Source organism: Lolium rigidum, unplaced genomic scaffold (genome assembly GCF_022539505.1).
Source record: "Lolium rigidum isolate FL_2022 unplaced genomic scaffold, APGP_CSIRO_Lrig_0.1 contig_67670_1, whole genome shotgun sequence".
NCBI lineage: Eukaryota > Viridiplantae > Streptophyta > Magnoliopsida > Poales > Poaceae > Lolium > Lolium rigidum.
The window spans coordinates 6,713-25,771 of NW_025901336.1; the positions used below are offsets into that span (position 1 = coordinate 6,713).

Here is a 19,059-nt window from a genome sequence, read left to right on the forward strand (position 1 = left end):
TTGCGCGTATGTGAAATCAGTTTTATCCTCCATGCCGATTTTCCTCCTCACGGCCCTCAAGGCGGATAAGGGCATCCTAAAGGCTTTCGACAAGATTAGCCGGGGTATGCTTTGGGCCTGCAAGGAATCTGTGAGCGGGGGAAAGTGCAAGGTAAATTGGCAGAAGGTCTGTCGACCCAAGGAGCTTGGCGGACTGGGAATCCTCGACTTGGAAAAATTCTCTCGTGCCCTAAGACTCCGCTGGTTATGGTACGAATGGAAGGCCCCAGAAAAGCCTTGGGTGGGGACTGAAACCCCTAATGATGATTCCGATCGTCAGCTTTTCAGCGCGGCCACCAGAGTGACTATTGGCGACGGTAGGAAGGCCTCCTTCTGGTCCTCCTCCTGGCTCAATGGTTCGCCCCCTAAAGACCTTGCGCCCCTGATCTTCAAAGCTTCCAGAAGGAAAAACCGGACTGTCCAGGATGCCCTAAATGGCCAGAACTGGATTACCGACCTTGTGGTGGAGTCCTTCACTGCTGATCATATTGCTTAGTTCGTCCACTTATGGGACCTCCTTTCGGTTGTCCAGCTGTCCCCGGATATCGAAGACTCCATCATTTGGACCATCTCGCCTAATGGCTGCTATTCGGCCAGTTCCGCCTATAAGGCACAATTCATGGCCTCTCTACCGTGCTCCTTCGGTTCGATCATCTGGAAGACCTGGGCCCCGCCCAAATGTCGTTTCTTCGCTTGGCTCGCAGTTCAGAATCGTCTTTGGACCGCCGACCGCCTAGCCAAGCGTGGATGGCCCCACACCCCTTCTTGCCAGCTCTGCAGGTGCACCCCGGAGACAGCTCGGCACATACTTTTCGAATCTCGCTACTCTAGAAGGATCTGGTCGGCCACGGCCAGCTGGCTCTCTTGTCCAGATCTGCTGCTCAGCATGGGGACCAACCGGCCTAAGGTTCTCGAATACTTGCAGGCCACTGCCAAATCACCCTCCTCTTCCCCGAAAGGTCTCAAAACAGCAATCATGCTCATCGCCGGGGAGATTTGGAAGGAAAGGAACGAGAGAGTCTTCAACGGCAAGTCTTCCTTGCCTTCAGAGGTCATGCGTAGGATCAAAAAAGAAGGGGAAGCCTGGGTGCTAGCTGGAGCTAAAAACCTTGCTGAGCTTATGGGTTGATTCTGTCTTTTCAGGGGCTTGTCCCCCTTTATTTTTTTTTCTTTTTTGGCCTAGGCCATACCCTGTTTGCTCCTTCTATATCAATATATTGGCAAAGCTTTTGCCTCGTTTCAAAAAAAAAAAAAAAAAAAACCACCAGCAAACGGCAAGTGAGAAACCACAAGGCCATGAAAAGAAACAGAGTATTCCAAAAAAAAATGAAAAGAAACAGAGGAGGTCGCGCAACGAGAAGAATTGACAGAGTCGGAGAGCAACGAATGATGCGTCTTTCTCCAAGGCACTCGGTACGTCTGTTCTTCGCAAATAAACGTGCTTGGGCAGACTAAAAGCATAACTTGCATGTGCGCAAGCAAACAGCAACAGGAAAAACACAGAATTGACAGATTCAAATAATTATTGAAGATTTTCTCTCTTTAGTATCAGTAATGGTGGATGAATTGACCTGCATCTGAAATTCTGAATGCAGTCTTAACAGAAAGCGACGAGTCAAATCAAAACTCAAAAGAGGGGTGCGCTCGGATGAGCCCATCACCACACTCATCAAGCAAACCGCGAACGCAGCAGCTTTCTCGTCTCAGCAGCTCCAAAAGAGGCGCTGGACGTACGAAGGCCAGATTAATGTAGCCAACTTCTCTATAAACATTCGACAGAAGCATATTATGCTAGCTATACTAGTTCACCACTTCACCTCCCGTGAAAACACGGCAACGGCCAACAGGCACCCCGTGCCGGCCGTTCCTTATTCTGGGGGCGCCGTCGTGCCAGAGCTGACGCCAATCGACGGCCGACGGATGCAAACTCTGGCGATCACCGCGTGAGCCTGAGCACGGTGGTGGGCGTCGGAGGCGGCAGGCCGTGGGACTCCATGAGGATGGACCAGAGCACGTGCACGTCCTCGCATTGGCACGACTTGACGTCGTCGTAGAGGATGTAGATCCCTCTCTCTGCAAAATCAAAACGATCGATTAAGCATCGCCATACATCAGAAATCGAAAGAAGAGAGACTGGAAGAGAGAGCATGTAGGCAAAAGGGGCATACTCTTGCGCGGCACTGTGTTCATGTTGCACCAGAGCTTCCTGAGCGGGGAGACGATGGAGCGGAGCCACCCCATTCTCTGATCGCTCTGCTGGGCCGTCCTCTGCTCCCTCCCTTTATACCCCGCAGAGATGGAGGCGAACTCGTGACGGGCGTGCGAGTAAAACTGCAGGAGGTTGCTGGTGGCGTGGTGCTGGTGTGGGTGTATGAATCGGATGGGTAAAGAAGCAGGCAGGAGATGCTGTGGCTTGCTTTACACTTGGGTAAAGCCTCTCTCTCACACTGTTCTTCTTTCGTAGTCACTGGATTGGAGTGACCGCTCGGCCTCCCCTGCCACACCAGACACCCTTGCGACTCAATCAATCATCCGGCCGGCCGGCCGGCGGTGATATCTGCACGGTACGCGGTCGTTCTCGCGGATCTTTCCTTCTAACCCGCGCGCGCTCGTCTTCCCGACAGGGGTGAAAAATAAGCTATGAGTCGCCGGTTAATTTCCGCTGTCCGCCCGATCACATTGCTCACCGCTGGATCAAGCAAGAATTATTTGATCTAAGAAATTAAGCAGGAATTACAGAAACGAGCTATAACAGGGTGCTTCTCTCTGAAGAGCCTCCTTTTCTTGGCGATTGTTCTGGCCATGCATGCATGATGTTTCAGTTACACCGATCGACGAACGCAGGTTGTGGAGAAGCCTGCATCCACATGGTAAATCTTACAGTGCACGGCATCAGTTAACCAGAGAAGCGCGCAAGCAACACTAATGATTACACATAGACCGATCGACGAGCCGGCCGACGCTTCTCACCGACGATCGATCGTCCCCGTGGAAAAGGAGCTCGTTATCCACGTGCCTCCGCCCTCGTGTAAGCGCCGTTGCGCTTGCGCCCGTGCGCCCTGTGGCTATCAGGCGATAGCCCGTCCGATCATCCACTCACACCACGTCGCATCGCCGGAAAGAATAAGCGGCCACATATGGTTTCTCTACCTAGCTTTTTTGCAGAATTAAGCATGGTTAGGGTGGACCTGTACGTCGGGATACTCTGAAGTCACCCCAGATTGCGAGCTGGTGGTGGTCTACGCGGCCTGATGTATAAAAATTAATGTGTAAAGTGTGCTGTGTTTGGCTTCATATGCGTATATAATCAACGGCCAGGCCATCAGTGTGGTTCTGTCACTGTGGAAGTGGGATCCTGACATGGTACCTGCCAAAAAGGTTAGAAGCAGCTGTTGCTCGAAGAGAAGAGATGATCGCTACTGTTGGAGGGGATTCACGTATTTTATTGTTGTCCAGAAATCCCTTTTTGGAACTTTCAAACAATAGCAGTCGCAGTAGCATCCATGTTTTGTTTAGTTCCGGCCATGAGAACTGAAAAGCTCGCCCAGAGATCGATACCGTAGAGAAAGCAATGAACACACAGCGTTCGACATTATGGCTGGCTTAGGCCACAAGGGGTCGCTCATGGGCCATGGCCTCGTTCAAAGGTTCGGGAAGTTCCGGGCAGCGAGACAATGCTGTCCTAGGGTAATGGGCTAAACTTGTGCTTAACAGATAATTTTTTTTTTTGAGAATTTGCTTAACAGATATACTAGTTGGCTAAGTTTCTCGGGGGCTCCACGCGGCAAAGCCTATACACCGATCAGGTCGGTGGCTAGCGGCCACCACACACCCCCCGATCGGGTTTTGGCCAGGCCCATTTGTGTCTGTTTAGCCTGTAGTAGTTTGATTTTCCTTTTCTTTTTTTCGTTTCTGGTTCCTTTTTCTGTTTTTTCTTTTCTATTTTCTGTTTCGGTTTTGTTTATATTTTTCAGATTCCAAAATTTTAATTTTTAAAAATTGAGAAAATTGAGAAAATGTTTAAATTCAAATATGTTTAAATTTGAAAACCGTTTAAATCTGAAAATCGTTCAAATTTGAAATCTGTTCAAAATATTTTCAAATGCGAAAATATAACAAAATGTTTAAATTCAAAAATGTTCAAATTTGAAAAACATTCAAATCTGAAAATCGTTCAAATTTGAAAACCGTACAAATTTGAAATATGTTCAAAAAAATTCAAATGCAAAAATATTGAAATTCGAAAAATGTTCAGATTCTAAATTTGTTCAAATTTTTAGAAAGTTTATATTCAAAATTTGTTCATATTCAGCAAAACATAAATGAAATAGAAAAAGAAAAAAGAAAGAAAGGAGAGAAAAGTTACTGGGCCGGCCCAGTACTCCCGCCTGGGTGTGCGACGATCAACTTAATGGGCCAAGCCCATATACGCCCGGGGGGGTGTGCGGTGCGTTCACTGCCACCGACCAGCTCGGTGCATAGCACCTCCACGCTACCGAGCAGGTCGGTGGCAATGGGGGCACCGCACACCACCAATTGGCTTCTAGGCCAGGCCCATATACGGATGTTTCGTTTTCTGTTCCGGTTTTCGATTTTTCGCTCAGATTTTTTGTTTTTTCTCACGTTTTCTGGATCTATCTAGTTTCCAGAAAAATGTCCCATCATCTTTCAAAATTTGAACATTTTTCGAACTTGACTATTTTTTTGAGATTGAACATTTTTTAGATTTTTTTTCGAAATTTGAACATTTTCGAATATGAACATATTTTAAAATTTGGATTTTTTTATTTTATTAAAAAAATTCGTTTTAAATATGAACATTATCTAAATATGAATATTTTCACGTTTGGACGGTTTTCAAATTTGAACAGTTTTTAAATTTGAACGGTTTTCAGATTTGAAGATTTTCTTAATTTAAACAACTTTTAAAAATTACAAATTTTCAAATCTGAAAAATAAATATAAACAAAACCGAAAATAGAAAAAAAATAAAAATAGAAAAAAGGAAATAGAAAAGAGAAAAGAAAAATGAAACAGAAAAGAGAGAAAAAAATGAAGACGAAAAATGCCTACTTGGGGCCAGGCCCACACCCGCGCGGGGGGTGTGCGGTAGCCACCGATCTGATCAGTGTATAGGTTTTCCCAAGTTTCTCTGGAACATGGTGCAAGCTCGAGAACTCAACATCAGCTGTATGTAGGCAAGAAAATTTCTAGGCTCCCCGCCCTAAGGCCAGCTCCGCTCCTATTTTCTCCGTCCTAAAATAAATATCTCACTTTTATCTAGATACGAATTTAGTATTTTCCTTGCAGATCTGCCTACGTACATGAGGGCTGGAGCGGCTACCTTAGGGTTTTTGCGACTACGCCGATGACCATGATCTCCGGTGCTAGTTTCTCATCCTTCAACCGGCCTTCCCTCCCTCCCCCCTTCGCAATCTGCTCGGGCTGATCAAGGGGACGTCTTTTCTCATCTACCCTTATGCCCGGAGTTGTTTACTTATGCCCTTTCTGAACGTGCCGGAAAACCGGGCTTATTTCCCCCTTATACTGTAGAAACAAAAAAAATATCAGGAGACCACATGTAACGTGGTTTCTCTTTTGTATTACCTCAATATATAGGATGTTTTAGTTGGCTATTTTGCATACCAGAACGTTTTACATTTTGAAACAGAGAAACAAACGTATTAATACACACAACATCTCAAATCGTCCTCGGCAAACTGGTTTTCCAACATAGAGGTACTTGGGCTTGCCAACGGCGATGGGGTGGATTACAAGCGGGTCCTTTTGACCATATTGTTGAGCACATCCGCTGTAAGATCAAGGCATGCGAGAGATTTCTTTCATGCCCGGGGAGAGAAGTGTTCTTGAAAACTGTTATTCAAGCAATTCCCACATACAGTATGAGTTGTTTCAAGCTGATTAAAAAAGTCTGCAAGAATCTCATGTCGATCATTGCAAAATATTGGTGGAGTAGTTCCTTGGACCGAAGCTCGCTTCATTGGGTGACCTGGAATGTGCTCATTGTACCTAAGATAAAGGGAGGGACGGGGTTTAGGGAGCTCGAGCTGTTTAACCTGGCTTTGTTAAGCAAACAAGGTTGACATTTTATGACTCATCCAAATTCCCTATGTTCTCGGGTTCTAAAAGGCAGATATTTTCCGAATTCAGATTTTCTGCATGCTACAACCCCAGATAGATGTTCTGCTACATGTAGGGCGATCATGGCTGGAAAGGAGGCCCTACAGGAGGAGCTGATAAAGGGCATTGGTGACGGTAGCTTTATTTTAGTTTGCCATGATTGCTGGATCCCTGGTATTCAGTCTATGAAACCGTCGGAATGAGGACGAGAGGGAAATTATAAGTCTTGTTCACTAGTAGGAAACTAGCTATAGGTGGGAGGCTATTTTGTGACACACCTGTTTTGCATGTTTTTGTGGCGCACCACACACACATGTGCCACAGAAATATGGTGGGCCCCACCCTCGACCATGCCCAAGAATTGGCTGCACTATTTCTGTGGCGCACAGAACCACGTGCACCACAGAATTAAGACATTCTATAGCGCACCTTATTTAGTGCGTCACAGAAATAAGATATTTTGTCGTGCACCTTGCCTGGTGCGCCACATGAATAAGACATTTTGTGGCGCATTGGGCCTGGTGCGCCATAGAAATAGCGACCCAGATCTACAAAAGTGCCAAACCCCCACCTACCACACTACCCATGTAATTCTTCTTCCTCCTCCATCTAGCTCGTCTTCCCTTTCTCTCCCATCCCATTTTGGCCGTACTTTTCACTTGGTTTTGGTACTTATTTCACTTACTTTGGTTGATACATAATTGTTAGTGAGGGGAAGACTCTCCATACTCTCACATCCTCTCCCACATCTCTTTTTATCCAACACCACACTCTCATCGATCGCGGTCTCGTCTCGGTATCGAATCTAATAGGTGAGTAGTTGGAGGAGACATGCATATGCATGTCTTGTGTGGCCGTCGGTGTGTATGGATGCTTGTTGCAGGTGAAGCGCTTGTCTCGCGCGTGTGGTGTGTGTGCGGGATGGCAAGACGATCTTTATACATAAATCTTGTGTGGTGCCATGAATATTTACATGTAAAGTTGTTGCTTGTGCCGGCGTGGTGCATGGATGTTTGCCGAAATGTTGATTCATTTATGTTTCGGCAAATTTTTGCACTACCCATATGTCCTACCTTTAGGAGATGTCATGCCGAATTTTTTCGGCGACGTCCATGCATGTGTGTGCATGTGTTGCTATTCTAATTTTCTGCTCTATGTATACCATTAGCAGAAAACCATGGTCCTCACGATGAGTTCCGCTCGAATCGCTAGATACAAGAAAGACGCGAAGGCGGACATGATTCGGAACAACATGCGCCAGATAAGATGTCCATGTCGATCATGCAAACTCATGCGCTGGATCAACCATGATTCTGGACAACTGGAGGAGCACATGGTCAGACGCGGTTTCATGCGCGACAACTAGGCGCGGCCGGCCCCAGCAAATGGTGCGCATGAAGTCCAAGGCGAGCGAGATGACGAAGGACCACATGTTGGCAGAGAAGATCATCATGAAGAAGAAGTTGGTGGAGAAGATCATTGATATGTCTCCGACGTATCGATAATTTCTTATGTTCCATGCCACATTATTGATGATATCTACATGTTTTATGCACACTTTATGTCATATTCGTGCATTTTCTGGAACTAACCTATTAACAAGATGCCGAAGAGCCGATTCTTTGTTTTACTGCTGTTTTTTGTTTCAGAAATCCTAGTAACGAAATATTCTCGGAATTGGACGAAATCAAAGCCCAGGGTCCTATTTTGCCACGAAGCTTCCAGAAGACCGAAAGGGATACGAAGTGGGGCGACAAGGCGCCGCCACCATAGGGCCGCGCGGCCAGAGGGGCCCGCGCCGCCCTATGGTGTGGGCCCCTCGTCAGCCCTCCGACTCTGCCCTTCCGCCTACTTATAGCCTCCGTCGCGAAACCCCTGATACGAAGAACCACGATACGGAAAACCTTCTAGAGACGTCGCCGCCGCCAATCCCATCTCGGGGGATTCTGGAGATCTCCTCCGGCACCCTGCCGGAGAGGGGATTCATCTCCCGGAGGACTCTTCACCGCCATGGTCGCCTCCGGAGTGATGAGTGAGTAGTTCACCTGACTATGGGTCCATAGCAGTAGCTAGATGGTTGTCTTCTCCTCATTGTGCTTCATTGTTGGATCTTGTGAGCTGCCTAACATGATCAAGATCATCTATCTCGTAATTCTATATGTTGTGTTTGTCGGGATCCGATGGATAGAGAATACCATGTTATGTTAATTATCAAGTTATTACCTATGTGTTGTTTATGATCTTGCATGCTCTCCGTTATTAGTAGAGGCTCTGGCCAAGTTTTTTCTCTTAACTCCAAGAGGGAGTATTTATGCTCGATAGTGGGTTCATGCCCGCATTGATACCGGGACGAGTGACGAAAGTTCTAAGGTTGTGTTGTGCTTGTTGCCACTAGGGATAAAACATTGATGCTATGTCTAAGGATGTAGTTGTTGATTACATTACGCACCATACTTAATGCAATTGTCCGTTGCTTTGCAACTTAATACTCGGAAGGGGTTCGGATGATAACCTCGAAGGTGGACTTTTTAGGCATAGATGCAGTTGGATGGCGGTCTATGTACTTTGTCGTAATGCCCAATTAAATCTCACTATACTTATCATGACATGTATGTGCATTGTTATGCCCTCTCTATTTGTCGATTGCCCGACTTAATTTGTTCACCCAACATGCTTTTATCTTATGGGAGAGACACCTCTAGTGAACTGTGGACCCCGGTCCATTCTTTTATACTGAAATACAAATCTGCTGCAATACTTGTTTTTACTGTTTTCTCTGCAAACAATCATCTTCCACACAATACGGTTAATCCTTTGTTACAGCAAGCCGGTGAGATTGACAACCTCACTGTTTCGTTGGGGCAAAGTGAAAGGATCGTATGCCGCACCTAGAGGGGGGGTGAATAGGTGCTAACCAATTTTTAGTTCTTTTTCAATTTAGGCTTGACACAAAAGGTAAATTCTCTAGATATGCAACTAAGTGAATTTACCTATATGACAAGGATATCAACTAAGCAAGGTATAGCTACGCAATAGGAGATAGAGTGGGATAGAGGTAACCGAGAGTGGAGCACGCGATGACACGGAGATGATTCCCGTAGTTCCCTTCCTTTGCAAGAAGGTACGTCTACGTTTGGAGGAGTGTGGTTGCTACGCAAGCCAAACCAACAGCCACGAAGGCTTCACTCAGATCTCCCGTGAGCAACGCCACGAAGGCCTAGCCCACTTCCACTAAGGGATTTCCTCGAGGCGGAAACCGGGCCTTTACAAAGTTCTTGGGGCACACATCCACAACCAAATTGGAGGCTCCCAAATCTGTAACAATACAACAATCAACAACAACACATCAACAACAAATCAACTAGGGATCCAAATAGGAACACTAGCATGAGATCTCTCAAACAAGAGAGGGGGAAATGAAGAACGCTTCGGTGAGGATGTAGATCGGTGTCTTCTCCTTCGAATCTCCAAAGATCAAGAGCTTTGGTTGGGGGAGGAAGGAGATCTTGAAAATCTTGTGTTCTTGAGGTGGCTCTAATGGTGGTGAAGCTTGGCAGATTTTTCTTGCAATGATTGAGCAACTTATCCCTTTGGAGAAGAAAGCTATTTATATGGGTGGAGCTTTCAGATCTGACCGTTGGGGACGAAAATCACTTACACCGGAAGTTCCGGCCAGGATGGCCGGAAGTTCCGGCTTCCACCGGAAGTACCGGCCATTTGGGCCGGAACTTCCGCTCCTGATAAAATACCTGCAAAGCAAAAGAAGGGGCGGAACTTGGGCGGAACTTCCGGTGACCGGAAGTTCCGGCCAAGTTCCGGCCAAGTTCTGGAATTGCCCGAAAACCTTACTGGACTATACTGAGCCACAATCTCGCAATTCCGGAACTTGCCCGGAAGTTGGGCGGAAGTTCCGCCGACCGGAACTTCCGGCCAACTTCACCGGAACTTCCGGTCAGGAAGAAAATAGCTGTGGCCAAACTGCGCTCGGGGAGCTTCTGCTGAATAAGCCAGGGCGGAACTTCCGCCTGCTCGGGGCCGGAACTTCCGCCGATCCACGAAAACCTGCGGAACTTCGAACAGCTAAAGCAATACACCGATCCAACATAATTTTTGATAGCTTGTACCTGTCTACATCAACACACATAAAAATATACATCATGTTGACGTCAAACACACAAAACCCAAAAGGGCGGGAAATGTTCTTTCAATCTCCCCCTTTTGGTGTTTGATGACAACACAAGTATTTGCAAGGAATGGATAATGTAAACAACAATGTGAGAGATATAGAGGAGCTCCCCCTAGATATGAGCAATGGTACATAAGAAGCTCCCCCTATATCTTGCATCCGTCTTCCAAGGGTTAGCAATACAACATAGTGATAAGCATATGGATAATAAGATCATGCACACATAAATAACCAAGGAAGACTCACATACGGAGTTTACCATACACAAATAAGGTTCCAAGCACATAGATAGAGTTTACAAACCAAATAGCTAAGACATAGTTCGACACCATGAAGATAAATAGAATCACAAGCAATAAAAACCAAAGCCAACACGAGCTTGTGACTCCCCCATGCAAATACCCACCGAAGAGCAACCTAAAAGGTCTCATTCTCCCCCTTTGGCACCAAAGCACCAAAAAGGAAAAGAGAGAAACTACGCGCCCCAAGGGTCGGCGTTAGCCCAGCCGGGAGGGAGGTTCGATGTAGCGCCGGGGTAGGGAGGAGTGTGCGGAGGAGACTCGATCTCAAGACCATCCGGAGGAAGAGGGACACCATAACTAGAGACCCACTCAGCTTCCGGAGTGACATTCTCCTCGGATCCGGGGGGAGATACTTCCACCTCAAGGGCCCTCATGATGCTCTTCTGACGCACCCTTGACTTCTTGGCTTCAACATGCCGCCGATACCGACGGTGGTTGACCGCATAGGTGAGGCAAAAATCTGTCTCATGCGGCGTGCTAGCTTGGAGGCCCGGCTAGGTGGCTTCTCATCCATGGGGTTAACATCTTCAAGAGGAGAGTTGTGGCGCTTGGCCCTCAATGACTTCACTTCATGGGATGTGAGAGAGAGTGGAATGGATTGAACGAGTCTAGCCCGACAAGACTCCATCCAAGTGTCCTCAATGAGCTTCATAATGTACGGAGCATAGGCGGGAAGCTTCTTCTCCATCACACATGACCACATCTCATGATAGATGTAGTCCATCACATCAAGCTTCGCACCGGTGCCCTTCTTAGCAAAAGAGTTGGCCATAAGATCCACTTCATAAAGATGTAGCTCATCAAGGTTGCCACCCTTCGGTCCAATGGTTTCCCGGTAGACTCTAAGCATAATATCCCAAGTAGGGAGAAGATCCGCACTCTTGCCCGGTACACCCCATCCGGGGATGTAGAGGTGCTCCAAGACTTCCCTTGTTTGAGCCCATTGGCTATCATGGCACCTCCAACCATTTGCATCAACACCCGGGTAGCGAGGATATCCAAGGGCGGTTCCAAACTTTGCCAAGTTGGACTCAAGGAGCCTCTCATGAGTCATCCACCGAAATGTTCTTGCTTCATCTTGCTCAAAGTGGACGGTGGCATAGAATTGTTGAATTAACCCAACATCATAGTCCTTGTTGAGCTCCATAATGGGATAGAGCCCAAACTCTCCACACATGGCATAGGCTTCTTCAAAGTACTTGTTAGCGGCCATCTTCCCGGTGTCAATAGCATGTTGAGGGGCTACCCCTTTCTTGAATGGTATGTAGATCTCATAGAATATCTCCTCTTGGGTCTTGTTGTGGAACCGCTTATCCGTAACCCTATTGTTCCGAGGGGTAAGGTAAGGGTTCATGTCACGGAGCTCCTTGTACTCATTATATTGCATTCCCTTCACGGATATATGAATGTTCTTCCCACGAACAGCCGGTGACTTGTGCCTCTGAGCAGCTGCAGCTTGCTGGCGAGCGGTGAGCTTAGATGGTCGGGTTTGCTCGAGCTCTTCCTCAACCTCATCCACATGATCCTTGCCTCTCTTCTTGGAACCACCTGATAATGAAATCAACATGATAGGAATGATGAATGAGTGCACAAAAGCAGGGAGGCCAAACACCAAAGCATGCACAGGAATCGGGTAACAGCAGAAAAAATCGCCAGGCCGGAAGTTCCGGTGAGAACCGGCGGAAGTTCCGCCCGGGCGGAAGTTCCGGCGTGAAGGACCGGAACTTCCGGCTGTTCGAAAACAGCGGCTGTTTCTCACTAGATCTGAGGCAATGGCTAAGAGGACCGCATTACCACGACATCCTTCGCATGATCTAGTAGAGGAAAGGCATCTAGAAGATTTCTACCATAGCTTTGCCTAGAGTATGCCCTATATTTCATCTAGTGAGGTCTACCCACACATAGAGAGGGAGAGGGCACAAACCGGGGGGAGCCATGGAGGAGAAGAGGGAGAGGATGCCGATCCACGGAGACGATCCGGCGGGGAGCGCCGGAGGAGGTAGATCCGGCCGGAGGAGCAGCAGCCGTTCAAGGGGAGGAGCACCACCAAATAGATCTTGGAAAGGGGAAAAGTGAGGGAGATGGAACTGCTCACCCGTTCGGCCCATATATATAGTGGCCACTTAAGGCCGGAAGTTCCGCTCGTTGGAGCCGGAACTTCCGGTCTCGCAGGAACCACCCAAGGCTGGACACGAACAAGGCTGAAACTGGCGGAAAAAAAATACCAGCCGGAAGTACCGGCCGAAACGACCGGAACTTCCGGTGGAACAGGAAACTGCGCCCAAAAACAGGATTTTGACACGAACAAGGTGCACTTGGAGAGGGTGAAGGATATGTCTTAGATGAGATAGGCTTAGGACAGATACGCCAAACTGTGAGATGGTACATGATCACTCATTTTTTGCAAATAATGCAAATGAAGGCAAAAAATGAGTGATTTCCCATAAACAAGGAGATGTCAATAAAATCCAATGAAAATCCAAACAACTCCAACTCTTCACGAAGAAGAGTGCGGTGGCCTAGGCCACCATATATGAGTGTTATGATATGACACCGCGAAGATATATCTTGGGTTCAAACCACTACTCATCATTTAAGCTCACATATCAACATATGATATAACGAGAATGAAATCTTTAATGTTGGCATTATGGGGGAGGGATAGCTCAATACTTTAAACCGCACTCCCCCTATTTCCATGCCCACATCTAAACCAAATAAAGTTTTGAGACAAAGGTGTGTTTGCAAGATGGTCAAGCTATACTCCTTGAATCAATGATATTTAGCTCATTCCTCAAATAAGAGAATCTTGCTTCATCAAGAGGCTTCGTGAATATATCGGCAAGTTGATCTTTGGTTGGAACATAGATAAGCTCAATATCACCAAGGGCAACATGATCCCTAATGAAATGATTCCGGATCTCAATATGCTTCGTTCTTGAATGTTGCACCGGATTATAGGCAATCTTGATGGCACTTTCATTGTCACATAATAGAGGCACTTTGTCACAAATGACACCGTATTCCTTTAAAGTTTGCCTCATCCATAACAATTGAGTGCATCCACTTGCGGCGGCAACATATTCGGCTTCGGCGGTGGAGAGAGATATACAATTTTGCTTCTTAGAAGACCAACACACCAAAGACCTACCAAGGAATTGGCAAGCCCCGGAAGTTGATTTCCTATCATCGTTGTCACCCGCCCAATCCGCATCGGTATAACCATTGAGAATAAAACTTGAGCCTTTGGGGTACCAAATACCATATCTTGGGGTATCAACCAAATATCGAAAGATTCTCTTGAGAGCTATCATGTGGCTCTCCTTAGGAGAAGCTTGATACCTTGCACACACACCAACACTCAACACTATGTCCGGTCTAGACGCACAAAGGTAAAGCAAGGATCCAATCATGGAGCGATATACCTTTTGATCCACCTCTTTACCATTGGGATCTAGTGCAAGATGACATTTGGTAACCATAGGAGTGGCCACACCCTTCATCTCGGTCATCTTGAACCTCTTGAGCATGTCTTGGAGATATTTTGCTTGGTTGATGAAGGTTCCTTCCCTCAATTGCTTGATCTCAAAACCAAGGAAGAACTTCATCTCTCCCATCATAGACATCTCAAACCTATCGGTCATAAGCTTTGAGAATTCATCATTGAAAGCTTTGTTAGTAGACCCAAATATAATATCATCAACATATAATTGGCAAATGAAAAGCTCCCCATTGACCCTCTTAGTAAAAAGAGTGGGGTCGATGTAATGTCCCAGGTTTAGAGACGATCGAGGGGTAGATTTTAGAAAGGGATGTGCATTGCATTACAAATTCTGGGGAAATTTCGCGCTTTTAAACAAAAACTGCATCGAAGGGGGACAAGTTTCTCTCTCGACACCTTACAGGGTTAAGGTTTCGAGAGTGCGACAAACTTGCATCTCACTTAACTAGTTTAGGGTTCTGAGAAGAGAGGGGAGAGTTTGCATCAAACTTAAGTTGCATGATTGAATTCTAAATTAAGTAGCATGGTTGAATTCAAACCAAAGTTGAATTTGAATTTCAAATTCAAATATTAAATAATTACCCTAAATAGTTGAATTGTGAGGAAATTCATTAAGTAAATAATACATAAAACACATTATGAATAATTTAAACAATAAGACAAGCTCATTAGAGAAAACCTTGAGCTTTATTGATTAACACACAAGATACATTGTCTTTACAATATTCATAATGGAAATAAATGAATTTTACAACATATTACAAGAATTGGAGAAATTGAAAAAAATAAAAGAAAATAAAAAGAAAAAGTACAAGGATGAATCCTATCCTAAATACTACAAGATCATCTTCACTTGATCTTGGATTTGATGATCTCCATATCCATTTTGATCATCATCTTGATTCCCTGCACATAAAAAGCAAAGCAACAATTATGCCAAGTGGCATTGCCACTTGGCAGGTTAGAAAAAAATGGCAACAGAGAGGATATGCTCACAGCTCTGCCGAGCTGATCCTCTCCAAGCCAAGTGCAAAGTATCAGGAACACACACACACACAGGCAGCTCACACTTGCATGTGTGCATGCTCACCGAGCACACTCACACGGGGGAGTCACCAACACTTGCCAGGCTAAGGCGTCGAGCGGGGAAGCAAAGGCCAGCCATATATAAGCTTTTCACGGCCAAACCCTAGCTATTTGCTTCATCCATCGACAAGCAACGGGGTAAGTCACCAAGAACACCAAGAACGGCAAGAACAAGAAGAACGAGCCAGTCTTCGTTCAACCTGTCCAAACTCACCACTGAACCAAACCAAGAATCACAAGCCACAAGGAGGAGCAGGGCAAGTCAAGCAAATCACCAGAAGAGAAACCTCTACACCAACAATATTTCTAGGAGCTGGAGTGAGGTATACCAATCATCATGAACAAACCAGATGGTTTTGTTCATAAACAAGCATATGCACCAATCACACATAAGAAAAAGGGTAGATACCCTATGTTTGTGTCATCCTATGGCTAACTAGTCATTTGGTTCAAGCAAACATAGAGAACAACCAGTAGAGATCATCCAGGGAACATTGGTTGTGTCTACACATGGACACAACCGAGAGAAATCCAACATGGATTCAAAACCACTGGCCGGATACCAGGCTCACTTGACAACCAGAGCTAGCTAAGCCATCAGACGTGATAGACTATCATGTGTCTATCTTGTTTATCAACATCAAATCTACTGGTAATTCACCAAGTGATTAGCCAGTGAGCACCTATTCATCAAAGAAAGCCAACACAGGTGGGAGCTACCCTAACAGCAATGAATTACTGTCAGGGCTACCTCAACCACACCACAAAATCCCAGAGATAAGCTCAGCACATCTATCATTACCCAGATGGGTTCAAGAGGGAGCTAGGGTACCCAACAGAAGTTGGCATCCCTCTAGCTCTACTAAATCAACTCATATGATCATCACTGCAAGGCAGTTCACATCATTTATCTACTCAATTAAGCAAGGTAACAGAGATAAATGAATTACACAAGTAACCAATACACCAGAACCTTGCACATGATCCAGAAGATCACTGCAAGCAATAATCAATGCTTGAGTAAGCAATAGAACCCACTAGCACAAGTGTATGAGTCACACAGGTACCAGAAGGAGCACCAGATAGTCACTGTCAGAAGCATAACAACTAATCATCAAGTAAATGTTAATCATAGGCTCACTAGTGCTTGCTAGCACTGGAAACAGATGACTATAAGCAAGCCTAGCACCAGAAATGAGCTATTCACTGAAGAAATTACACACAAGCTTTAATTGAATCACAGATAGCCAGATAAACCATTTTATGATTGTACCCATAAGCACATCAGCAAGGAATTGATGCATATGGACAACAATTAAGCAAAGCAGAGCCTACCATGAGCCAGAACACTTTAATCAACACACAAACAGCACTGGTACTTGCAAATTTTGCAAGAATCACACACAGTCAATAAGCCAGGGACCAGTTAATGCACTCACAGGAGAGATAGGCTACACATAGCAACAGCAGGAGCCAATAAGATTAAGCAAAGCATCACAGTATGCTCATGAGCAAGAGCTCATGAGGTATACCATCAAGTTATAGGGAAGAGCAGCTCAAACCAGCAGCGCAAGCAGCATAACAGCAGCACAAGCAGCATAGCAGCAGCACAATAGAACAGCAGCACAAGCAGAATAAGCAGCAGCATCACGGCATGGATGTACCTCTATGAGGAAGGGCAGGCCAGTGACCAAACTAGACGAAGAAGAGGAGGAGAAGAAGAAGAACAAGCACAGGAGAGTGGGAGAGAAAGGTGGCGCACATACCCGGGGGCAAGCAGACGAGCAGATGCGGCCATGGCGGCCACGGCGGCGCACGTCGAGTGCTCGGTAGCACCTGGCCAGGCCAGGCCATGCTCCGACAAGCGCCGCAGCGCCCCACACCACCGTGGCGAGGCCCACGGTGGCGCCATCGCGCCTGGAGCCCAGGAAGCAGCGGGATCGCCACGATCCCGTAACCCTAGCCATCACGGAGGAGATCGAAGACGAGCTGGAGCAGCAACCGCTCCAGATCGACGCGGATGAGGATGACCGCCGTCGTGGGGCGCGTCGATTGCGTACCATGGCGGGGGCCAAGTCCGGCGGAGTTCGCCGGAATCGAGCGGCGACGGCGGGGGCGACACGAATCGCCAGAGAGGGGATTAGGGTTAGGGTTCGGACACGCGCGCGAGAGAGAGAGGAGTGAGGCTGGTCGAGCCGGACCAGGTGGGTCGGTCGACCTAACCCCACTGGGTTACACCGACAGGTGGGCCCAGGGGCATTTTTGCCATTTCACAATCCTTTATAAATGCACAATAAATGTTTCCTAGCTCTAAAAAAATAATTAAAAATATGAAAACCACTCAGTATAAAAAACTCTATCATAATAAAATATGAAATAGAATTTTTGAAGATAAACAAGAATAAGTTCAAATTTGATGATTAAAATAATCATTTAAAATCACATAAATTATTTTCAATAATGAAAATAAGTCCATAAATTCTTTTGGACTTTAAAAACACCTTGACAACATTTCAAGGTTGTATGTTGCCCTAAATAAAGTATCCCCAAATTATTCTTAGTATTAACCTCTCATGAAATGATAAAGACATCGGAAGGGGGGAAAAACCTAAAACTGGAATCATGCATCAATGCTTCTTTAACCATTGCCCTTATCGGACAATGATGCTATTTTTCAGAACCAGAGGACAAGGGTCAGTCCACACCATCCAACTGCAGAACTTTGCGGTGTTCGAGCAAGTTCGTCACTTGCTCATGTCATTTGAGTATTTCTATCAAATTAATTGCAAAGTACTATGGTTATCACTATTGCATAAAAATCAAAACCACTACTTTCATAACTATGAATATGACTATGTGGTGGGCAATGGAACCATGGATTGTGTTGATATGGTGGAGGTTCCATTGCACGGGTTTATATCCATCTAGGATTAAACAACAAATGTCGCCGGTGATTCTTGTGCCGTAATACCCGTGTTAACCATAAGATCCGGAGTGGGACGGAGTAGTCAAAAGTGTTTCCACCTCTCGTTCATCAACGGATGCGCTTTACCGTAGACACTTGTATCTGTCAGGGAAAGCGGTTGGATGGGGAAGCCTTAAGTCCCCACGGCATAGTCCGTAGACACTTGTCGCTCGAAGTGCAAGCGGTTGGCTGGGGAGGCCTTAAGTCCCCACGGTATTGCGGTCTATGATGGGTTGCAGCTACTGGCGAAGGAGTTTGGTTAACGAGTCCCAAACTGTTGTCGTTGTCGGGGTCCACCCGTGAGTGGGAATAATGGGACCGACGAGGACCCAGGGTCGGGGTATGCAACAAAGGGTGGGTGTTCGAGGTAGCGGAGGAACATGATTGGCTAGACCTTATACCGGGCCTCACACCGAAGGAAGTGTGGACGGGAAATCTGCCGGTTGGCACCAAGGTTAAGATCTCTTATGGGTAAAGCAACACACCTCTGCAGAGTGTAAAGAGCTGTGACTGTCACTCCTCGTTCCGGGATAAGGAAGCTGCGAACGCGGTCGGAAAGGAGCTCCATGAAGTTCTAGTAAACCGGCGAAGGCTGACGGACACAGCTCTTTGAAATCAAAGCAATCTCTTGAAGAAATGTTTACCAAAACTTGCATTGGTATTAGACTTTCTGGTCTAATATCGTAGCTAGTGCATTAAACACCTCTTATCTATAATGAACTTGTTGAGTGCGCTCGTACTCATACCACTCTTAAATCCCATGCTTAGATTGTCTGAATCGTCTGGAGGAGGACTACGACAACAACGAAGGAGCTGAGATAATCGGCTACGATGAACC

General features: G+C 46.2%; 1 protein-coding gene across 1 annotated transcript; it reads right to left on the reverse strand.

The window, feature by feature from the left end:
- Window positions 1–1,585: 1,585 nt before the first annotated feature.
- On the reverse strand, window positions 1,586–2,295 carry LOC124682089. Its single transcript, XM_047216852.1, has 2 exons — window positions 2,208–2,295; window positions 1,586–2,112 (listed from the first exon to the last, which is right to left on the reverse strand). The coding sequence occupies exons 1-2, from the start codon at window positions 2,278–2,280 to the stop codon at window positions 1,976–1,978; spliced, it is 210 nt and encodes a 69-aa protein (XP_047072808.1). The 5' UTR covers window positions 2,281–2,295; the 3' UTR covers window positions 1,586–1,975.
- Window positions 2,296–19,059: the final 16,764 nt, after the last annotated feature.

Bases quoted from the DNA above. Each gene is read 5' to 3' on its own strand.
- LOC124682089 (XM_047216852.1), bottom strand. From the start codon at position 2,280: ATGGGGTGGCTCCGCTCCATCGTCTCCCCGCTCAGGAAGCTCTGGTGC. The intron at 2,113-2,207 runs GTATGCCCCTTT...TTGATTTTGCAG, and splicing joins GAACACAGTGCCGCGCAAGA to AGAGAGGGATCTACATCCTC.